Below are 18,526 nucleotides of genomic sequence, written 5' to 3'. Positions count from 1 at the left end.
AAGGGCCTGTTTCTGTACTGTATAACTCCATGAGTATGAGAATCTCTGATCCAGATATGAGAATCACCCATATTAAAAATTGACAGTTTGTGAACAATTCTACTTAGCATATTGGCAAATAATTTGAATGTAATCTTAAATGTTGTCTTACTTAATAAGGATATTTTCATCCCCTACATGAACAATGATAGCTTATTGTGTTTCCTGAGATTCTATTTGATTTTGGATCCTTAATATAGATGTTGTGCAACCTTCTACAAGTCGAAAGCTATGGAGAAGAATGTGCTTATTGTATTATACTCTTACCTAAGTTGAAATGTTGTTAGGCTGGAAAAGCTAGAAAGAAGTTAACCATTTTTGTCCTGGTAACTCTTTTGTTCAAGTTGTTTGATTTTAAAGTGACAAATTTATCCCTTGGGCTCATGAGGTGAGACACAATGTTATTTTCTTTTTAAACAGGTGAAGATGGCTTTCTACAAACATGTAGCATTGAGATAATTCATACCTAAGGTTATGTCTATCAGAGACTTGGACTTAATACATTTGGGGCTGTTTGCTATTTTATAAAATAAGACATATAAAATAAAACAGAAACTTACCTTAAATCTAAGGAAATGATGAAATATTGATTGCAGTTTAAAGGAAGATATGCATTATGGGATTTTACTGCACATTAAGGAACAAAGAAGAATTTTAACAAAACTTGTCAGTCCAATAATAAGCAGCTTATTTAGGAACGGGAAAACAAAACAAATAGGGATATTCTTGAATATTTTGCAATTTAAATAATCAAATAAGACTGTGCTAGAAACTTAACGTTTAAGTAGTGTTCTGGAAATGCTGTATTGGATTGTAAAAAAGACGAAATGGTAATTTCTAGATTATAAATAGGAATTCACTCCACTGTTGAAGAAGTTTACATAAGTGTTTGTCAGTTCTACGTAGCTGTGTAAGCAGTTCTACTTTCTCTGTAGCTGTGACACTTTACTCTGTACTGTTACTGTTTTTACCGGTACTACATCAACGCACTTTGTACTAGCTCAATGTAACTGCACTGTGTAATGAATTGACCTGTACGATCGGTTTGTAAGACAAGCTTTTCACTGTACCTCGGTACAAGTGACAATAATAAACCAATACCAATACCAAAATATAATTAAATCTTCATTGGCTGCTGGTGAGGTGCCAGTAGACTGGAAAACAGCAAATGTCGTTCTTTTATTCAAGGGACGTGGCAGGGATAAGCCGAGTAGTTACTGGCCAGTGAGTATAACGTCAGTGACAGGGAAGTTATTGGAAACAATTCTGAGGGAGAGGATCAATTTACACTTAGATAGGCAGGGATTGATTAGGGAAAGTCAGCATAGATTTGTTAGTGGCAGATCCTGTCTGACCAAGCTAATTGAGTATTTTGAAGATGTAACTAAGTATATAGATGAGGACAGTGTAATTGAAGTAGTCTACATGGACTTTAGTAAGGCATTTGATCAGGATCCACATGGAAGCCCGGTCCAAAAGATTAAAGCTCATGTGATCCAAGGCAAATAGGATCCAAAGTTCGCTTGGTAGTAGGAGACAGAGGGTGATGGTGGAGGATTGTTTATGTGATTGGAAGCCACAGGGATTGATACTGGGACCCCGACTGATTGTTATATACACTAACAGCTGTTAATGTAGGAGGTATGATTATAATGTTACAGATGATACAAAAATTGGTAGGGTTGTGGATAGTGGGGAGGAGAGACTTAGGCTGCAGAAAGATATTGATTGTCTGGTAAGTTGGACAGAGCAATGGCAGATGGAATTCAATCCTGACCAGTGCGAAGTGATGCATTCTGTAGATCAAATAGGTTAGGGCAGACAAAATGAATTGTAGGGCCCTAAGCAATATTGAGGAATATAGGGACGTTGCTGTATAAATCTAAAGATTTCTGAAAGTGACAACACAGGTAGATGGGGTGATAGAGAAGGCATTTGGGATGGGAACCTTCATTAGCCGGGGCATAGAAGATAAGAGCAGGGAAGTTATGGTAAAGCTTTATAAAACATTGATGAGGCTACGTTGGGAATAATGTGTGCCACTTTGGTTACCACATTATGGAATTAATGTGATTCCTCTGGAGAGGGTGCAGGGGAGATTCGTCAGGATATTCCTTGGGATGGAGCATTTCAGTTATGAGGAAAGACTGAAGAGGCTGGGTTTGTTTTCCTTGGAGCCAAGAAGGCTGAGGGGAACCCAGTAGAGATAGACAATGTTATAGGGTAGAGACTTCTGAAACCAGAGAACATAGTTTTAAGGTAAGGAGTAAGAGAGTGCATATAAGCAAGGAGTTTTCATCTAGAGGTGGTTGGAGTGTTGAAAGCACTGCCTGAGAGGGTAGGAGAGGCAGAGACTCTCAACATTTAAGCAGTACATAGACGAGCTCTTTAATAGCCAAAGCATAGAAGGCTACGGACCAAGTGCTGGTAAATGGAGTTAGTATACATTGGTGGGTGGCATGGACAGGGAGGCCAAAGGGCCTCTTTCTGTGCTGAATAACTCAATGATGCTAATTATTATGGCAAAGCAATACTAATGTGAAAATTAGAAATTTTATTGATGTCTGATAATGCTCACTGCCAAGAATATGCTGAAATAGAATTATAATCAAGCTTGTGGGATTTGAAAGCCAAAACATTAATATAGGCAGTTGGATTGCAGTTTTGTGTTTGGTGATAGATTACCTGAAAAATAAACCACATTATATTTACCATGCTAATGAAGTATGGGGGTACTTGTAACGAGCAGGGTTAGAGCACTAAGAGAGAGAGAGAACAAGGGAGAAGTTAAAATATCAAAAGGTCCGTATTGCAGAAGTAAGTGACATTTGTCACAGAAACAGAGACAATTAGTATAACAGTAACATTCAAGGAGTGGTTCGATTTTTAGAAGAGGAAAGGCAAGTAATAAATGAAGCATGAAATGGATTTTTGAAAGGGGACAGGATTAAGATAGCTCTGGGAATTGATAGTTATGAGCTAAGATTAATGAAAAGCATAGATGCTTGAGAGTATCTAGGAGTCATTGGGGAACAAGTTGAGAAGAAGGAGTGGAAACCAACTAGGGCAGTGAGTTATGCCGTCATGTATTGCGCGAAGCAAGATTATGAAGTTATGGAAACCTATGAAAGTACTGTATTAAGGAATTAAATTATGGAAGCAGTAAGTAATCAGCATAAGGGGTGAATGTAGGAATTCAGAGTACCTCTGTTCTGCTGAAAGGTATAAATAATATCAAAGCCTGCATCAGAACAGTCAATCAAATGAGAGGTGAAAGGAAGCAGTCAGGAGCAGCTCAAAGGATTTGAGTCGTCATAAAATATGACAAAGGATTTACCATACTTATGGTCAATAGATGGCTGGTCAACTGCAGCACAACCTTGGGCCCAGATGGATCAATAGTGTCTGACTCACAGATATGGCCAAAAATCTGGGCACCCTGAGAAACAGTACCGTTAAAGGAATGCCAAGAGTATACTCGGTGGTTCAAGAGTGCACTGCGAGCAATTTTGGAGAGATAAGTGTATTCGTAGCAAACCCAGCAGTCGCATCCAACAATGGTAGGTATGGGGTACAAAACATTGGTTTGGTGTGAGGGACACATCTCTGCAATATTAACCCAGTGGTCAATATGCCTTACAGAAGAACAATGTGTGGGGTGTCACTGGTGGGGTGTCAGCAGAAGGGAGGTCTTATTATTTGTCGCTGCTCATTGAGAATGAGGAGTGGGTATGGATGAATGTGGGTACACACAGATATTGTCCACAAAAGTCTTCACCTCACTCAGTTTGCATATAAGGGAGATGGTAGATATTGTGTCACTATGTATGGTGAGCTTCTGTGTAACATCGTGGACCCTGTTTACTGATGACTATCGGTGCACTCCGGCATGATCCACACACATCAGGGAGTTCAAGTTCATTTCAATTCCACAGGCGAGTAACTTGATGGATTCCCCAAATCTGGGGAATGGAAGTCCTGAAAATCCAAGAGAACTGAAGAGTGATTTGCAGAGAGTGGTTAGGCAGTGCCACATTCTGCAGAGTGAAGTGACAGAGCTGAAAGGAACGTGAAAAAGAAATTGCATGTTGAAATATAGTGAGAAAGATTTTGGAATTGGGGATTGACAGTTGATATCCATTTCTGGATGAGAATTACAATCCCATATATTGGTAGTTATTCAGTTGCTCTTAACAATTGCTTGGGACAGTATAACTTGTAAGACATATCAACTACGAGCAACAAAGGGGAGAGTAAAAATAATTGCTGGAGATGTCTTCTACAAGGGATTATCGATGTTACGTAGTTGGTCAAAACAGTCTTTGACTAGAATGACAAAAATGGATGAATAAAGGATGACAAGTCAGTTCACTTAATGAAGGCAGAAGGAGCTAACAGAGCATGGAGACAAAGAATGGCCAATTGAGAGCAGAAAGGTCACCTATGATGTTTGACTTTAGGCTGAGGCAGAGTGCACGGGATGCACAGAACACAGGATATTGGTCAAAATAGCAAAAGGCAGTTGAATAATCTCTTAAATCCTCAGGAGACAATCATGGTTCAGTGATAAACAATATGCTGGAGGAACTCAGTGGGTCGAGCAACATCAATCCTGATGTAGAGTTTTGACCCAAAGCATCAGCAATTCCCACCCTGCCCCTCCCCTGCTGTCCCTCCCCTCCACTCCCCAACACTCCCCTCCACTCCCTCACACACCCCTCTCACCCCCACCCCTCCCCTCCCACCCTTACCCTTCCCCCCACCTCCCACCTGTCACCCCTTCCCCTCATCCCTCCTGTTTCCTCTCCTCCCCCAACTCCTCCTCTTTCCCCTTCCCCACCACCCCTCCCTTTTCCCCTGCACTCCCCTTCCCCGCACTCCTCCCCATCTCGCACCAACCCCTCCCCATCTCCCCCCACCGCTCCCCTCCCCATCCCACCACCCCATCCCACCCACACCACCCCCTTCCCATCCCCCTCCCCACCCATTCCAATCCCCCCACACCACCCCTTTCCCACACCTCACCATTCCCCCCCACCCCACCTTGCCCCTTCCCCCACCCCTTGCCCCCCACCCCCCTTACCCCCACCTCACCTTTCCCCCACCTTTCCCCTTCCCCACACACCCTCCCCTTAATCCTTCCCCCCACCCTTACCCATTCCCCACCCTCTTTTCCTCCCCCCACCCCCTCCCTTACCCCTTCCCCGCCACCCCCTCCTCCCCTTCTCCCCTTCCCCCTACCCACCCCCTCCCCTCCTGTTCGCCCACCCCCTCCCACCCCTCCCCTCTCCTCCTACCCCTTCCCCCCACTCATCCCCTCCCTCCCCCCACCTCCCGACTCCCCCTTCCCCTCCTCCCCTTCCCCTCCCTTCTCTTCCCCCCTTCCCCTCCTCCCCCCCCTCCCCTCCTCCCCTCCTCCCCCTTCCCCTCCCTTCTCTTCCCTTCCTCCCCCCCTTCCCCTCCTCCCCCCCTCCCCCTTCCCCCCCTCCCCCCTCCTCCCCTTCCCCTCCTCCCCCTCCCCTCCTCCCTCCCTCCCCCCTTCCCTCCTCCCCCCTTCCCCTCCCTTCTCTTCCCCTCCTCCCCCCTTCCCCTCCTCCCCCTCCCCCTTCCCCCCCTCCCCCCTCTTCCCCCCTCCCCCCTTCCCTCCTCCCCCTTCCCCTCCCTTCTCTTCCCCTCCCCCCTCCCCCCCTCCCTCCCCCTTCCCCCTTCCCCCCTCCCCCCTCCCTCCCCCTTCCCCCCCTCCCCCCCTTCCCCCCCTGCCCCCCCTCCACCCCCCTCCCCCCCTTCCCCCTCCCCCTTCCCCTCTCCCCCCCCTCCACCTCCCCTCCCCCTCCCTCCCCCTCCCCCCCTCTCCCCCCCCTCCACCTCCCCTCCCCCTCCCTCCCCCTCCCCCCCTCTCCCCCTCCCCCTCCCCCCTCCCCCTCCCCCCCTCTCCCCCTCCCCCTCCCCCCCTCCCCCTCCCCCCTCTCCCCCTCCCCCCTCCCCTCCCCCTCCCCCCTCCCCTCCCCCCTCCCCTCCTCCCCTTCCCCCCCTCCCCCCCTCCCCTCCCCCCCTCCCCCCCCCCCTCCCCCCCTCCCTTCCCCCCTCCCCCCTCCCTTCCCCCCCTCCCCCTCTCCCCCCTCCCCCTTCCCCCCTCCCCCCCTCCCCCCTCCCCCCCTCCCCCCTCCCCCCCCCCTCCCCCTTCCCCCCTCCCCCCCTCCCCCTCTCCCCCCCCTCCCCCCTCCCCCCCTCCCCCTTCCCCCCTCCCCCTTCCCCCCTCCCCCCCCTCCCCCTTCCCCCCTCCCCCTTCCCCCCTCCCCCCCTCCCCCTCCCTCCCCTCTCCCCTCCCTCCCCCCTCCCCTCTCCCCTCCCTCCCCCCTCCCTCCCCCCTCCCCTCTCCCTCCCCCCCTCCCCTCTCCCTCCCCCTCTCCCCCTTCCCCTCTCCCCTCCCTCCCCCCCTCCCCCTCCCCTCTCCCTCCCCCCTCCCTCCCCCTCTCCCCCTTCCCCCCCTCCCCTCTCCCCTCCCTCCCCCCTCCCCCTCCCCTCTCCCTCCCCCCTCCCCTCTCCCTCTCCCCCCTCCCCTCTCCCCTCCCTCCCCCCCTTCCCCCCCTCGCCTCTCCCCTCCCTCCCCCCTCCCCTCTCCCTCCCCCCCTCCCCTCTCCCCTCCCCTCTCCCTCCCCCTCCCCTCCCTCCCCCCCTTCCCCCCCTCGCCTCTCCCCTCCCTCCCCCCCTCCCCTCTCCCTCCCCCCCTCCCCTCTCCCCTCCCCTCTCCCTCCCCCCTCCCCTCTCCCCTCCCCTCTCCCTCCCCCCTCCCCTCTCCCCTCCCTCCCCCCTTCCCCCTTCCCCCCTCTCCCCCCCCCTCTCCCCCCTCCCCCCCTCTCCCCTTCCCCCCTCTCCCCCCTCCCCCTACCTCCTTCACCCTCTCCCCCTCCTCCTTCCCCCCTCTCCCCCTTCCCCCCTCTCCCCCTTCCCCCCTCTCCCCCTTCCCCCCCTTCCCCCTTCCCCCCTTCCCCCTCTCCCCCCTTCCCCCCTTTCCCCTCCCCCCTTCTCTTCCCCCCTTTCCCCTCCCCCCTCCTCCCCCCTCCCTTCTCTTCCCCATCCCCTACTCCCCCCTCCCCCTCACCTCCCCCTCCTTCCCCCTCCCCTCCTTCCCCCTTTCCCCCTTTCCCCTCCCCCCCTTCTCTTCCCCCCTTTCCCCTCCCCCCCTCCTCCCCCTCCCTTCTCTTCCCCATCCCCTACTCCCCCCTCCCCCTCACCTCCCCCTCCTTCCCCCTCCCCTCCTTCCCCCTTTCCCCCCTTCCCCCCTCCCCCCTCCCTTCTCTTCCCCCCTCCCCCTCACCTCCCCCTCCTTCCCCTCCCCTCCTTCCCCCTGTCCTCCTTCCCCCTTCCCCCTTTCCCCTCTCCTCCTTCCCCCTCTCCTCCTTCCTCCTTCCCCCTTCCCCCTCTCCTCCTTCCCCCTCTCCTCCTTCCTCCTTCCCCCTTCCCCCTCCTTCCCCCCTTCCCCCTCCTTCCCCCCTCCCCCCTCCTTCCCCCCTCCCTCCCCCTTCCCCCCTCCCTCCCCCTTCCCCCCCTCCCTCCCCCCTTCCCCCCTCCCTCCCCCTTCCCCCCTCCCCCCTCCCCCCTCCTTCCCCCCTCCCCCCTCCTTCCCCCCTCCCCCCCTCCCCCCTCCCCCCTCCCCCCTCCTTCCCCCTTCCCCCCTCCCCCACACTCCCCCAAACACCCCTCCCTTTTGCCCTGCACTCCCCCATCCCTCCCCTTCCCCACACTCCTTCCCACTTTACAGTATGATAACTGTTTAAGAAGGAAACCAGGAAATTATAGAGCAGTCAGTGTAACAACTGTTGTTCATTAGCTGCTGAGTGTCCATAATTGAGGATAAACAGTTTGAAACACATTCAGCTGATCATGTTGAAACAGGTTGAGATTTGTAAAGGGCAGGTGAGGAAGCTTGCTGATGTATGTTGGTGAATGCTGCTATGAGCTTTATTAGATAAACTCCTTCTTAAGAAAGTTAACTAACATCAATGCTTCTGTAATTGAAGGGAAATTGACCCAATTAACATATTGACTGAGAGGTAGAGTAAGGCCACTGTCCACATAATCTCTTTGGCGAGATGTGCTTGTGATGTTCTGCTGAGTCTACACTGGAGCTTCAACCATTCCATATATTTATTTGTAACTTCATTGACAAAATAGAAAGTTATAGAGTTTGGCAATGGTCACAAGAAAGGCAGCAGAATATGTGCAGAAGAAAGCATAAAACCATGAAGACATACAGTATTAATGGCTTATAAGGGGGAAAAACAGGGATGAATTGAATCCATTGTGGGCATTTTTGAAATCATCGAAAAACTATAAATAGTTGAGACACAGAATCGTGAAAGTCCACATACATAAGAGTTGAAACTACTTCAAATAGACAAAATTAATTGATGCTTATGCATAGAGTATAAGGGGATTTAATTAATGTTACATTACACAAAGATTGAGTTTGTCTGTTGATTATGTTCTCAGTTGTTACACTACAGGAAGGATAAATTAGTCTTGGAGAATTATACTTAAGATTCCAAGGGTTAAATTACACAGAGAGGATAGTTGACCTGGCTGCTGCTGCTGTGCCTTGATAATAGGTCATTCTGCACCCCCCACCCCCAGCAGTATCCAAAAGTGTTTACTTGTTGCTGAGAGGAATGGCCCCAGAGGAATTCTGCACAATCTGCCTACTTACTTTACCTTTCCTGGTGGTCACCCAACTATCTGCTGCCTGCACGTTAGGTGTGACCACCTCACTAAAGCTCTTGTCAATGATGATCTCAGCATCCTGGAAGATCCTAAGTACGTCCATCTCCATCTCCCGTTCCTTCACGTGGTCAGTCAGCATCTCCAGCTGGGTGCACTTCCTACAGGTGAAGTCATCAGGGACACTGGCAGTCTCCCTGATACCCCATATCCTGCAGAAGGAGCATGCCGCTGCCCAAACTGCCATCCTGATTACACTACTAGGGAGAGTAATTCCAAGAAAAACTTTACCTGCACCTACCTGCTCAACCTCCTCTCACTGCAGCCTCCTGAACCAAAGCCTCAGCACTTGTATTCAACCACAGCACTTACAGCTCACACAAGGCCACTCCAAAATGGCTGCTCTGCTAGAGCCTGCTTCCCTTTTATACTTGCAAAACAAAACTTTTAAAATGCTGTTGGCTCCTCCCCTCTGGCTCCTCCCCTCTGGCTGCCCAAACTGGAAGCAACCAGGTCATTGGCACTGTGACTCTGAGGCTCAGCAGGGAAGGGTAAGGTCAGACAGAGCAATAGTGATAGGAGACTTGGTAGTTAGGAGCTGACAGGAGATCCTGTGGCCACAAAAGAGATGCCAGGATGGTGTGTTGCCTCCTGGGTGCCACAGTCGAGGATGTCTTGGAGAACTGTCTTAAGAGGGAGGCTGAGCAGCCAGAGGTCGTGGTGCACGTTGGCACCAATGACACAGGTAGAAAGGAGGAAAGGTACTACACAGTGAGTATAGGGAGTTAGGAAAGAGGCTGAAAAGCAGGACCTCGAAGGTAATAATTTCTGGATTACTCTCAGTGCCTCGTGCTAGTCAGGGCAGGAATAGAGAGATAGAGCAGATGAATGTGTGGCTGAGGAAATGGTGCAGGGGGCAGGTTTTCAGGTTCTTGGATCATTGGAACCACTTCTGGGGCAGGGGTGACTGGAGGGGAACCAATATTCTGGCTGGAAGATTCACTTGTGCTACTCAGAAGGTTTTAAACTAGTTTGGCAGTAGGATGGGAACCAGAGCATCAGGTCAGAAAGAGGAGGGATCGATAGGAATGTAGATGTCATGACCACTAAGTATGTTAGGAAGAACCAGCAGGAGCAAGGTAATAGACACAATGGGATGGATGAGTTGAAGTGTATTTATTTTAATACCAGGAGTATTAGGGATAAGGGTGATGAACTTAGAGCATGGATCAGTACATGGAACTATGATGGTGTGGCCATTACAGTGATTTGGTTGAGAGAGGGACAGGACTAGATGCTTAATGTTCCAGGGTTTCGATGTTTCAGAAAAAATAGAGAGGGAAGTAAATGGGAATGGTCGGGGGGGGGGGGTCGTGGGGGGAGCTGCATTATTAATCACGGACAATAGCATAGCTGCACTCAGAGGGGACATAATAGAGAGCTCAGCCACTGAGTCTATATGGGTAGAACTCAAAAATAAGAAAGGTGCAATCACTCTGATGGGATTATACTACAGACCGCCCAATAGCAATTGGGACATTGAAGAACAAAATATGCAGACAGATTAGGGAAAGGTGTAGAAGCAACAGGGTTGTTGTTGTGGGTGACTTAAACTTCCCCAATACAGACTGGAATCTCCTTACTGCAAGAGGTTTAGATGGGGCAGAATTTGTTAGGTGTATCCAAGTGAGTTTCTTAAATTAGCATGTTGATAGACCAACAAGAGGAGGGGCGATACTGGATCTGGTGTTGGGAAGTGAGCCTGGCCAGATGACTGACCTTTCAGTGGGAGAACAGTTAGGGAACAGTGATCACAACTCCTTAACTTTTACAATAGCTATAGATAAGGATTAGTGTGGACCTTAGCGGTAGAGTATTAAATTGGAACACGGCAAATTACAGAAGTATTAGGCCGGAACTAGGGAGAGTTAATTGGGAACAGCTGTTTTTGGGCAAGTCCGCATCTGACATGTGGAGGGTGTTTAAATTACTGACTGCACAGAGTACAGGACAGGTATGTTCCTGTAAGGAGGAAAGACAAGGGTGGCAATGTAAGGGAACCTCGGATTTTGAGAGAGGTGGTGAATTTAGTCAAGAAGAAAAAGGTAGCCCATGTAAGGTTTAGGAAGCTAAAATCAAATGGACCCCTTGAGGATTATAAAGAATCTAGAAAATAACTCAAGAAGGAAATTCAGAGAGTCTGGAGGAGCCATGAAAAGTCCTTGGCAAGTAGGATTAAAGAGAATCCCAAGGCATTCCATATATACATCAAGAGGATAACTAGGGAGAGGGTAGGATCACTCAAGGATAAAAGAGGGAATGTGCTTGGAGGCGGAGGATATGAACGAGGTCCTAAATGCGTACTCTGCATCAGTATTTACCAAGGAGAAGGACGTGGCGGATAGTGGGATCAGTGTGGAGCGTGCCAATATGCTGGGACATCTCGAGATAAAGAAGGAGGTAGTTGGGTCTCTTAAAGAACATTAAGGTGAATGAGTCCCCAGGGCCTAATGGGATATTCCCCAGGTTATTAAGAGAGGCAAGAGATGAAATTGCTGGGGCCTTGACCAAGATCTTTATACACTCTCTAGTCACAGGCTAGAGCCCAGAGGACCGGTGAGTAGCTAATGTTGTTCCATTATTCAAGAAGGGAAACGGGGATAATCCTGGAAACTACAGACCAGTGAGTGTCACATCAATGGGAGGGAAGCTATTGGAGAGGATTCTTAGGGATAGGATTCATGAACATTTGGAAATCCATGGCCTAATTAGGAACCATCAGCATGGCTTTGTGTGGGGCAAGTCATGTCTTACTAACTTAAATGAGTTTTTCAAGGAGGTGATGAAGGTGATCAGAATCAGGTTTATTATCACTGACTTCTTTGCCATGAAATTTGTTGGTGGTGAAAGTAGAGCAGTGGATATTGTATACATGGATTTTAGTAAAGTGTTTGACAAGGTCCCTTATAGGACGCTCATCCAGAAGATTAAGGTGCATGGGATCCACGGTGACTTGGCCATTTGGATTCAGAATTGGCTTGCCCATAAAAGACAGAGGGTAGTTGTCGATGGGACTTATTCTGACCAGAGGTCCATGACTAGTGGTGTTCCATAGGGATCCGTACTGGGACCTCTGCAGTTTGTGATATTTATAAATTACCTGGATGAAAATGTATATGGCTGGGTTAGTAAGTTCACAGATGATACAAAGATTAGTGGTGATGTGGATAATGTGGAAGATTGCCAAAGCATACAGCAGAATATAGATCATATGCAGAAATGGGCAGAGATATGACAGATTGAGTTTAATCCGGCCAAATGTGAGGTGTTGCACTTTGGGAGATCAAATGTGAAGGGACAGTACACTGTTCATGGAAAGACCCTTAACAGCTTTGATATACAGAGAGATCTTAGGGTCCAAGTATATATTTCCCTGAAAGTAACTGTACAGGTTGACAGGGTGGTAAAGAAGGCATATGGTATGCTTGCCTTTATTAGTCGAATCACAGAGTTCAAGAGTCGGGAAGTTATGCTGGAGCTTTAGAAAACTCTGGTTAGGCTGCATCTGGAGTAATGCATTCATTTCTGGTCACCTCATTATTGGAAGGATGTGGAGGCTTTGGAGAGGATGCAAAAGAGGTTTACTAAGACGCTGCCTGGATTAGAGGCATGTGCTATGAGGAGAGGTTGGACAGACTTGAGTTGTTTTCTCTGGAACGGCGGAGGTTGAGGGGAGACCTGATAGAGATTTATAATATCATGAGAGGCATAGATAGAGTAGACAGCCGGTATCTTTTTTCCAGGGTCGAAATGTGTAATACCAGAGGGCATGATTCTAAGATGAGAGGGGGTAATTTCAAAGGAGATGTGCGGGGCAAGTTTTTTACACAGAGTGGAGGGTGATCTGGAATGTGCTGCCAGGTGTGGTGGTGCAGGTAAATATGATAGAGGCATGTAAGAGGCTCTTAGATAGGCAGATGAATATGCAGAGAATGGAGGAATATGGATATTGTGTAGGCAGAAGGGATTAGTTTAGTTAGGCATTTCATTACTAGTTTAATTAGGTCGGCGCAACATTGTGGACCGAAGGGCCTGTTCCTGTGCTGTACTGTTCTGTGTTAGTAGAGCTGAACTCCAGAAAATGTAAAAGCTTGAAAAATAATTTGATTAAACTTTTTGAAATATGTTATTTGGGAGTAACTATTTCTGCTTCTGATGAGTCTAGGACTAGAGGATATAGCCGAGATGTTGTGGTAAACCCTATCTAAGAGTGAAAGAATGAGAAAAGTGAATGATTTTATGGAAACTGAAATTAATAGTACAGTGCAACAGTTGTGATTATGGCACTAAGAAAAAGATGTAGAACAAATAATACAATGTTTGTACCATTGTTAATAAATAGCTCTGCAACCAGCCTTTCAGGCCCAAGGCTTGTTTACTCAGTCTGTAATACCAACCAGTAATGGATTCTTCCTCCTCTTTACATGCGATACATGCTATTTCCAAGCATTATTTTCCTATTGTTTTATATTCGGAGACAGCTTCTCTGAATGGACATGTAATACTTTTCATCACTGACCTTTCACCTGAAAGATAAACTTTCCTGGTATAGAGCTAGCTAAAAAAACACATATACCAGTGCTAGTGCCATTTTCAAATGCTGCAAGTATGACTTGTTCTTAAATTTTTTCCAAAGCTGCTACAAGTTCTCCAAAATTTATTTGGTAATGCGAGATTGATAAACTGCATTTGGCTGTGTTGCTGTGTTGAAGATGATGTAAAATTAAATGCCATGGTTTTAATGGTATCTTCATTAATAAGGTCTTCAAATCAAAGCCATTTCGGGCTGGCTGACAGTATGATAATATTGAGTTTGCCAGCACCGCCCACATCACAGGAAGTAAGCATAAAAAGAACGGGTCAAATTACACACGACAGACAACAAAGAGTGTAACTTATTTCTGACTCCCTTTCTTGCCTCCTCAGTTGGTGTCTTAACATTTGTTGCTTGTCAAGATGGCAAGATTAACAAAGATTATTATTTTAGCGATCTCTGTTGGCATCTTGGCTGTGTTATGGAGAGATACTTTCGATCCTGGTGAGGACTTTTATGATTCTTTAGAGCATTTACTCTTTAAAGATCTTGTTCTTAAGGAAGTTTAAGAGGAGCTCAGTGAATTACACAACGTGCTCCTAGTAGGTTTCTTCCTGTCAAAACACTTCTGTATGTTAGTTGGTAAAAGATTTTTATTTCAGCTTTGTATTGAGTTCTCATGAATGTACATTGCCTGATATGAAGTTTTCTTATCTATGCATTTACATTCATTTATGTATGTATGAAGTTTGGTAGTGTTCTTGCATCTTTCTGGATGAGATGTTAAACAGGGGGTCTGAGAGCTTGCAGTTTCTTAGAGCTGACGTTTATTGCACTTCTGTGATTTCCACTTAGAAGATGATGTGAAAGTATTATCTTGGACTCCTGCAGTCTGTGCACTGAATGTGCTTCCAGGCAGTGACTGTCAGGATTTGATTATCCAGTGACAGAGAAAGATTGTTTTAGAGAAAGTCAGAGTGGTGTGCAGCTCGGAGGAGAACGTGTACATGGTGGTGCTCCTGTGCCCCAGATGTAGTTGTCCTTCCCTTCAGCAGGTAGAGGCTGAAGGTTTGGGTAGTGGTCTCACAGAAGGGCTTGTCATGTTGCTACTGTACCTTTTGTAGATGGAAAATGCTGCAGCCTTTGGTGGAGGAGGAATGCGAAGGGTGGTAGATGAGGTGCCAGTCAAATGGACTGCTTTGTTCTGGGCGGTGTTGAGCTTCTTGTGTGTTGTTGGAGCTGCACTTCTCCAAGCAGGTGAAGAACTTTGCATCACATTCCCAACTTGTGTCTTGTTGATGGTGGAAAGGTTTTGGGGAGTTACAATGTGAATTATTTCCCATTGGATACTTGTTATCTGACCAACATGTAAATAACTGGTCCAGTTAAGTTTCAAATCCATAGTGACCCCCTCCATGAGGAAGTTCATGGTGGGAGATTCACCAATTATAATGCTATTGAATGTGAAGGAGATGTGTTTAGACTCTGTCATACCACAGATGGTAATTGAAACTCCATATTGTGCAGTCATCAGCAAATAATCCTGGTTATCAAGGTGGTAGTAACTGAAGCTGGTTGAGTTTGGGAATACTGTTCTGAGGAACTCCTGGGGCGATGTTCTAGGATTGAGATGATCGACCTCCAACAAAAACAACATCTCCTTTAAGACAAAGTATGACTTCAATCAGTGGAAAGTTCTTTTCTGGATTTTTTAAATTAACTTCAGTTTAATCAGTCAACTGCTGTTTGATGTTAAGGGCAATTATTCACACTTTACCTCTATAATTAAGCTCTATTGTGCATATTTTGACAAGACTTCAATAAGTTCTGAAGATGAGTCATCCTGGCAAAATCTCTGGCATATCAGTGAGCAGGTTGTTTGTGAGTATGTGCCACTTCATTGCACTGTTAACCACACCTTCTATAATTTTGCAGTTGATTGAGAGTAGGCTGATTGGGAAGTGACTGACTGTTTTGAATTTGTCCTGCAATTTATGAACAGAACATTTCTGGGCAATTTTCCACATTGTTGGATAGCTACCAGTATTATAGCTTAACTTGAATAACTTGGCTCAGACACTGCTGGTTCTGGAGCATGTCTTCAGCACGACAAGCTGCATGTTGTTCAGTCCATTTGATTTTGTTGTATCCAGTGTTCCGTTATATCATGTGAAATAAATTATATTAACTATTGTGGTGAAAATCTCAGAATGCAGCCAAGATGGAATACGCACACATGATTTCTGGCTGAGAATAGTCAAATATGTTTCAGTGTTGTTTCTTTCGAGCAATTTTTGGGTTCCACTATCAGTAGTAAAAGGGATAATGATTGTAGCCATAGAACATAGAACATATAACATTACAGCACAGTACAGGCCCTTCGGCCCACAATGTTGTGCCGATATTTTGTCCTGCTCTAAGATCTATCCTACCCTTCGCTCCCACATAGCCCCCTATTTCTCTATCATTCATGTGTCTATCTAAGAGTTTCTTAAATGTCGCTAATGTATCTGCCCCCACAACCTCTGCTGGCTGTGCGTTCCATGCACCCACCACCCTCTCCCTGACATCCCCCTTACACCTTCCTCCAATCGCCTTAAAATTATGTCCCCTCGTGTTAGCCATCGTCACCCTGGGAAAAAGTCTCTGACTATCCACTCGATCTATTCCTCTTATCATCTTGTACACCTCTATCAAGTCACCTCTCATCCTCCTTCTCTCCAAAGAGAAAAGCCCAAGCTCACTCAACCCATCTGGATTAGATGTGACAGCTCAAAACCATGTACAATCATAATCTGTAACCTCAAGGCCCACCATATCCCTCAGGGAGAGATGCAGGAGGGCATGCTGGGAGCAGCACCAGGCATTCCTAAAAATGCCATGCCAAACTTCTAATAATTATTTAATTATGGACCACTTTTCATAGCTGGAAGTGTCAAGGTTGCAGGGCGTTGATCCGATCTGTTGGTGTGGTGTTGCTTAGCTCTGTCGGTTGTATGTAGTTTCTGCAGCTCGGCACTCATGTTGCAACCGAACCAGTTTGGCATGGCATTTATTAACTTATTAGTCTAGTACTTACAACCATATCTTCTGATCTATCAAGTGATCTCAATATTCAAGTAAATGTTGTTTGAATCATAATTCCATTGTAAAACTTTATTTATAGCTTACTTCTTAGAAACACCAGATATGAAGAGGCTACTGAGGTCCTTACGTTTACTCTGCTATTCAAATAGTGCTGATCTGAATTTAATTTCATTTATCCAAAATGATTTCATAATCCTTAATACTTCTGACTAACAAAAATATAGCAAAGCATGTTCAAAGAGCTTTATGGCCAACACTTAGATTTTTGGTGTAAAAATTGGGTTATTAGATCATTTCCTATCACTTAGCACAGCACATGATATAGTCAAGCTGTTTTTAATGGAGGTTTGCAGAATATAGAATATATGTAATTGGATGTATTTACTAAATGCACTGGTGTAACAACATTTAAACTTTAATCTAATCAATCTGAATTCCTGCCAAGAACAAGGTGTGTTAAAATATTCTTGTGCTATAAAGTCCTATTGTTAAGGAATTTCTTTCTTGTGTTCAAGAGATTCCTCTATGTCCTTTTATTTTGGCTATCTCTGATATGTGCAGAAACTTCCTGTAATCTAACCTATCTCTCTCCCTCCTAATTTTATATGCCTCAATCATGTTCCCGATTAACCTCCTCCGCTCCAGGGAAAATAGAGACAGCTTCTCCAGTCTCTCCTCATAACGGAACTGACACGTTCCAGGCAACATCCTGGTGAATGTCCTGTGCAACATCTCCAGCACTATCACATCCTTTCTATAGGTTGGTGACCAGAACTACATGCAGTGCTCTGACTGAGGTCTGAAGGTTTTATAAAGTTCAAGCATAACCTCCCGACTTCAGTATTCAAATCACCAATTAATAAAGGCTAGTATCCCATATGCCTTCCCAAACATGTTATCTATTTGTGTTGGCACCTTCAAGAATTTATAGACTTGTAGTCCAAGGTCACTCTGTTCATCAATGCTCCTTAAGGCCCTACCATTCATTGTGTATGTCCTAGCCTCAGTGGTACTCCTGAAATGCATCGGCTCACATTTGTCTGGACCTAACTTCATCTCCCGATTTTCAGCCTATTTCTCCAACATATCGATATCTCTCCGCAGCGTTAAGACTACTTTACACACTGTCAACAACTCCACCAATCTTCGTGCCATTTGCAAACTTGCTGATCATGCCTCCACATCCAGGTCATTCATATGCATTACAAAGGACAAAAGTCTCAGGACTGATCCTTGTGGGACACCACAAGTCACAGGCGTTCAATCACAAAACCAGCCCTCTACTATCACACTTTGTCTCATGTTGTCAAGCCAATTTTGGATCCATTTTGCCAACACCCTGGATCCCATGGACCCTAACCTTTTAGACCACTCTCCCACATGGGATATTGTCAAAGGCCTTACTGAAGTCCATGTAAATAACACTTACTGCCCTGCCCTCATTGAATCATTTTCTCACCTCTTCAAAGAGTCCAATCAAATTGATCAGCACGATCTGCCCTTGACAAAGCCATGTTGGCTGTCTTTGATTAATCCCTACCTTTCCAAGAGATCATTAATCCTGTCCATCAGGACTTTTTTTTACAGTATGTTAGGCTCACAGGTTTATAGTTAACAGGCTACATTTCTTGAAAAAGGGGGACCTCATTTACTGTTCTTCAGTCATTTGGTACCTCACTTGTTTCCAAGAAGATTTGAATATCTCAGAAAGAGCCCCAGTAATCTCTTTCCTTGCCTCCAATAGCAGTCTGGGATAACTCCCACCTGGTCCAGGAAATTTATCCACTATTAAGCCTGCTAAGGCATTGATTATCTCCTCTCTATTTATGAAGACCTGCACTAGACTTTCACCTACCCACCCCCTCACTGAATTCTCCAACTACAAAGTCTGTTTCTTTTGTGAATACTGATGAAAAGTGTTCATTTAGGACCTTGCATATACCCTCTGGCTCCACATATTTATTGTTCATGTTGTCTATAGTGGACCCTACTTTCTCACTGGTTATTTTTTTGCCCTTAATATATTTATAAAATACATTCATATTTTCCTTAATCCTGTTTATTGGCTGAATTACAAGATGTTTTGAC

At 46.5% G+C, this 18,526-nt stretch overlaps 1 protein-coding gene across 4 annotated transcripts in view; it reads left to right on the top strand.

The window, feature by feature from the left end:
* Window positions 1-1,598: 1,598 nt before the first annotated feature.
* The window catches only part of hsd11b1la (hydroxysteroid (11-beta) dehydrogenase 1-like a), a 115,503-nt gene continuing 98,575 nt past the window's right edge, over window positions 1,599-18,526 (top strand). For all 4 annotated transcript variants that reach the window (XR_007958130.1, XM_052037944.1, XM_052037942.1 and 1 more), the window contains exons 1-2: window positions 1,599-1,680; window positions 3,395-3,599. Coding sequence is in view for 3 of the 4 variants with exons in the window: in XM_052037944.1 (XP_051893904.1) it covers window positions 3,458-3,599 (142 nt within the window). In the remaining variant the exon portion in view is untranslated. The remainder of the gene's footprint in view (window positions 1,681-3,394; window positions 3,600-18,526) is intronic.

This window comes from Pristis pectinata, chromosome 24 (genome assembly GCF_009764475.1).
Source record: "Pristis pectinata isolate sPriPec2 chromosome 24, sPriPec2.1.pri, whole genome shotgun sequence".
Taxonomy (NCBI): domain Eukaryota; kingdom Metazoa; phylum Chordata; class Chondrichthyes; order Rhinopristiformes; family Pristidae; genus Pristis; species Pristis pectinata.
This window is presented reverse-complemented; position numbering and strand designations above follow the sequence as displayed.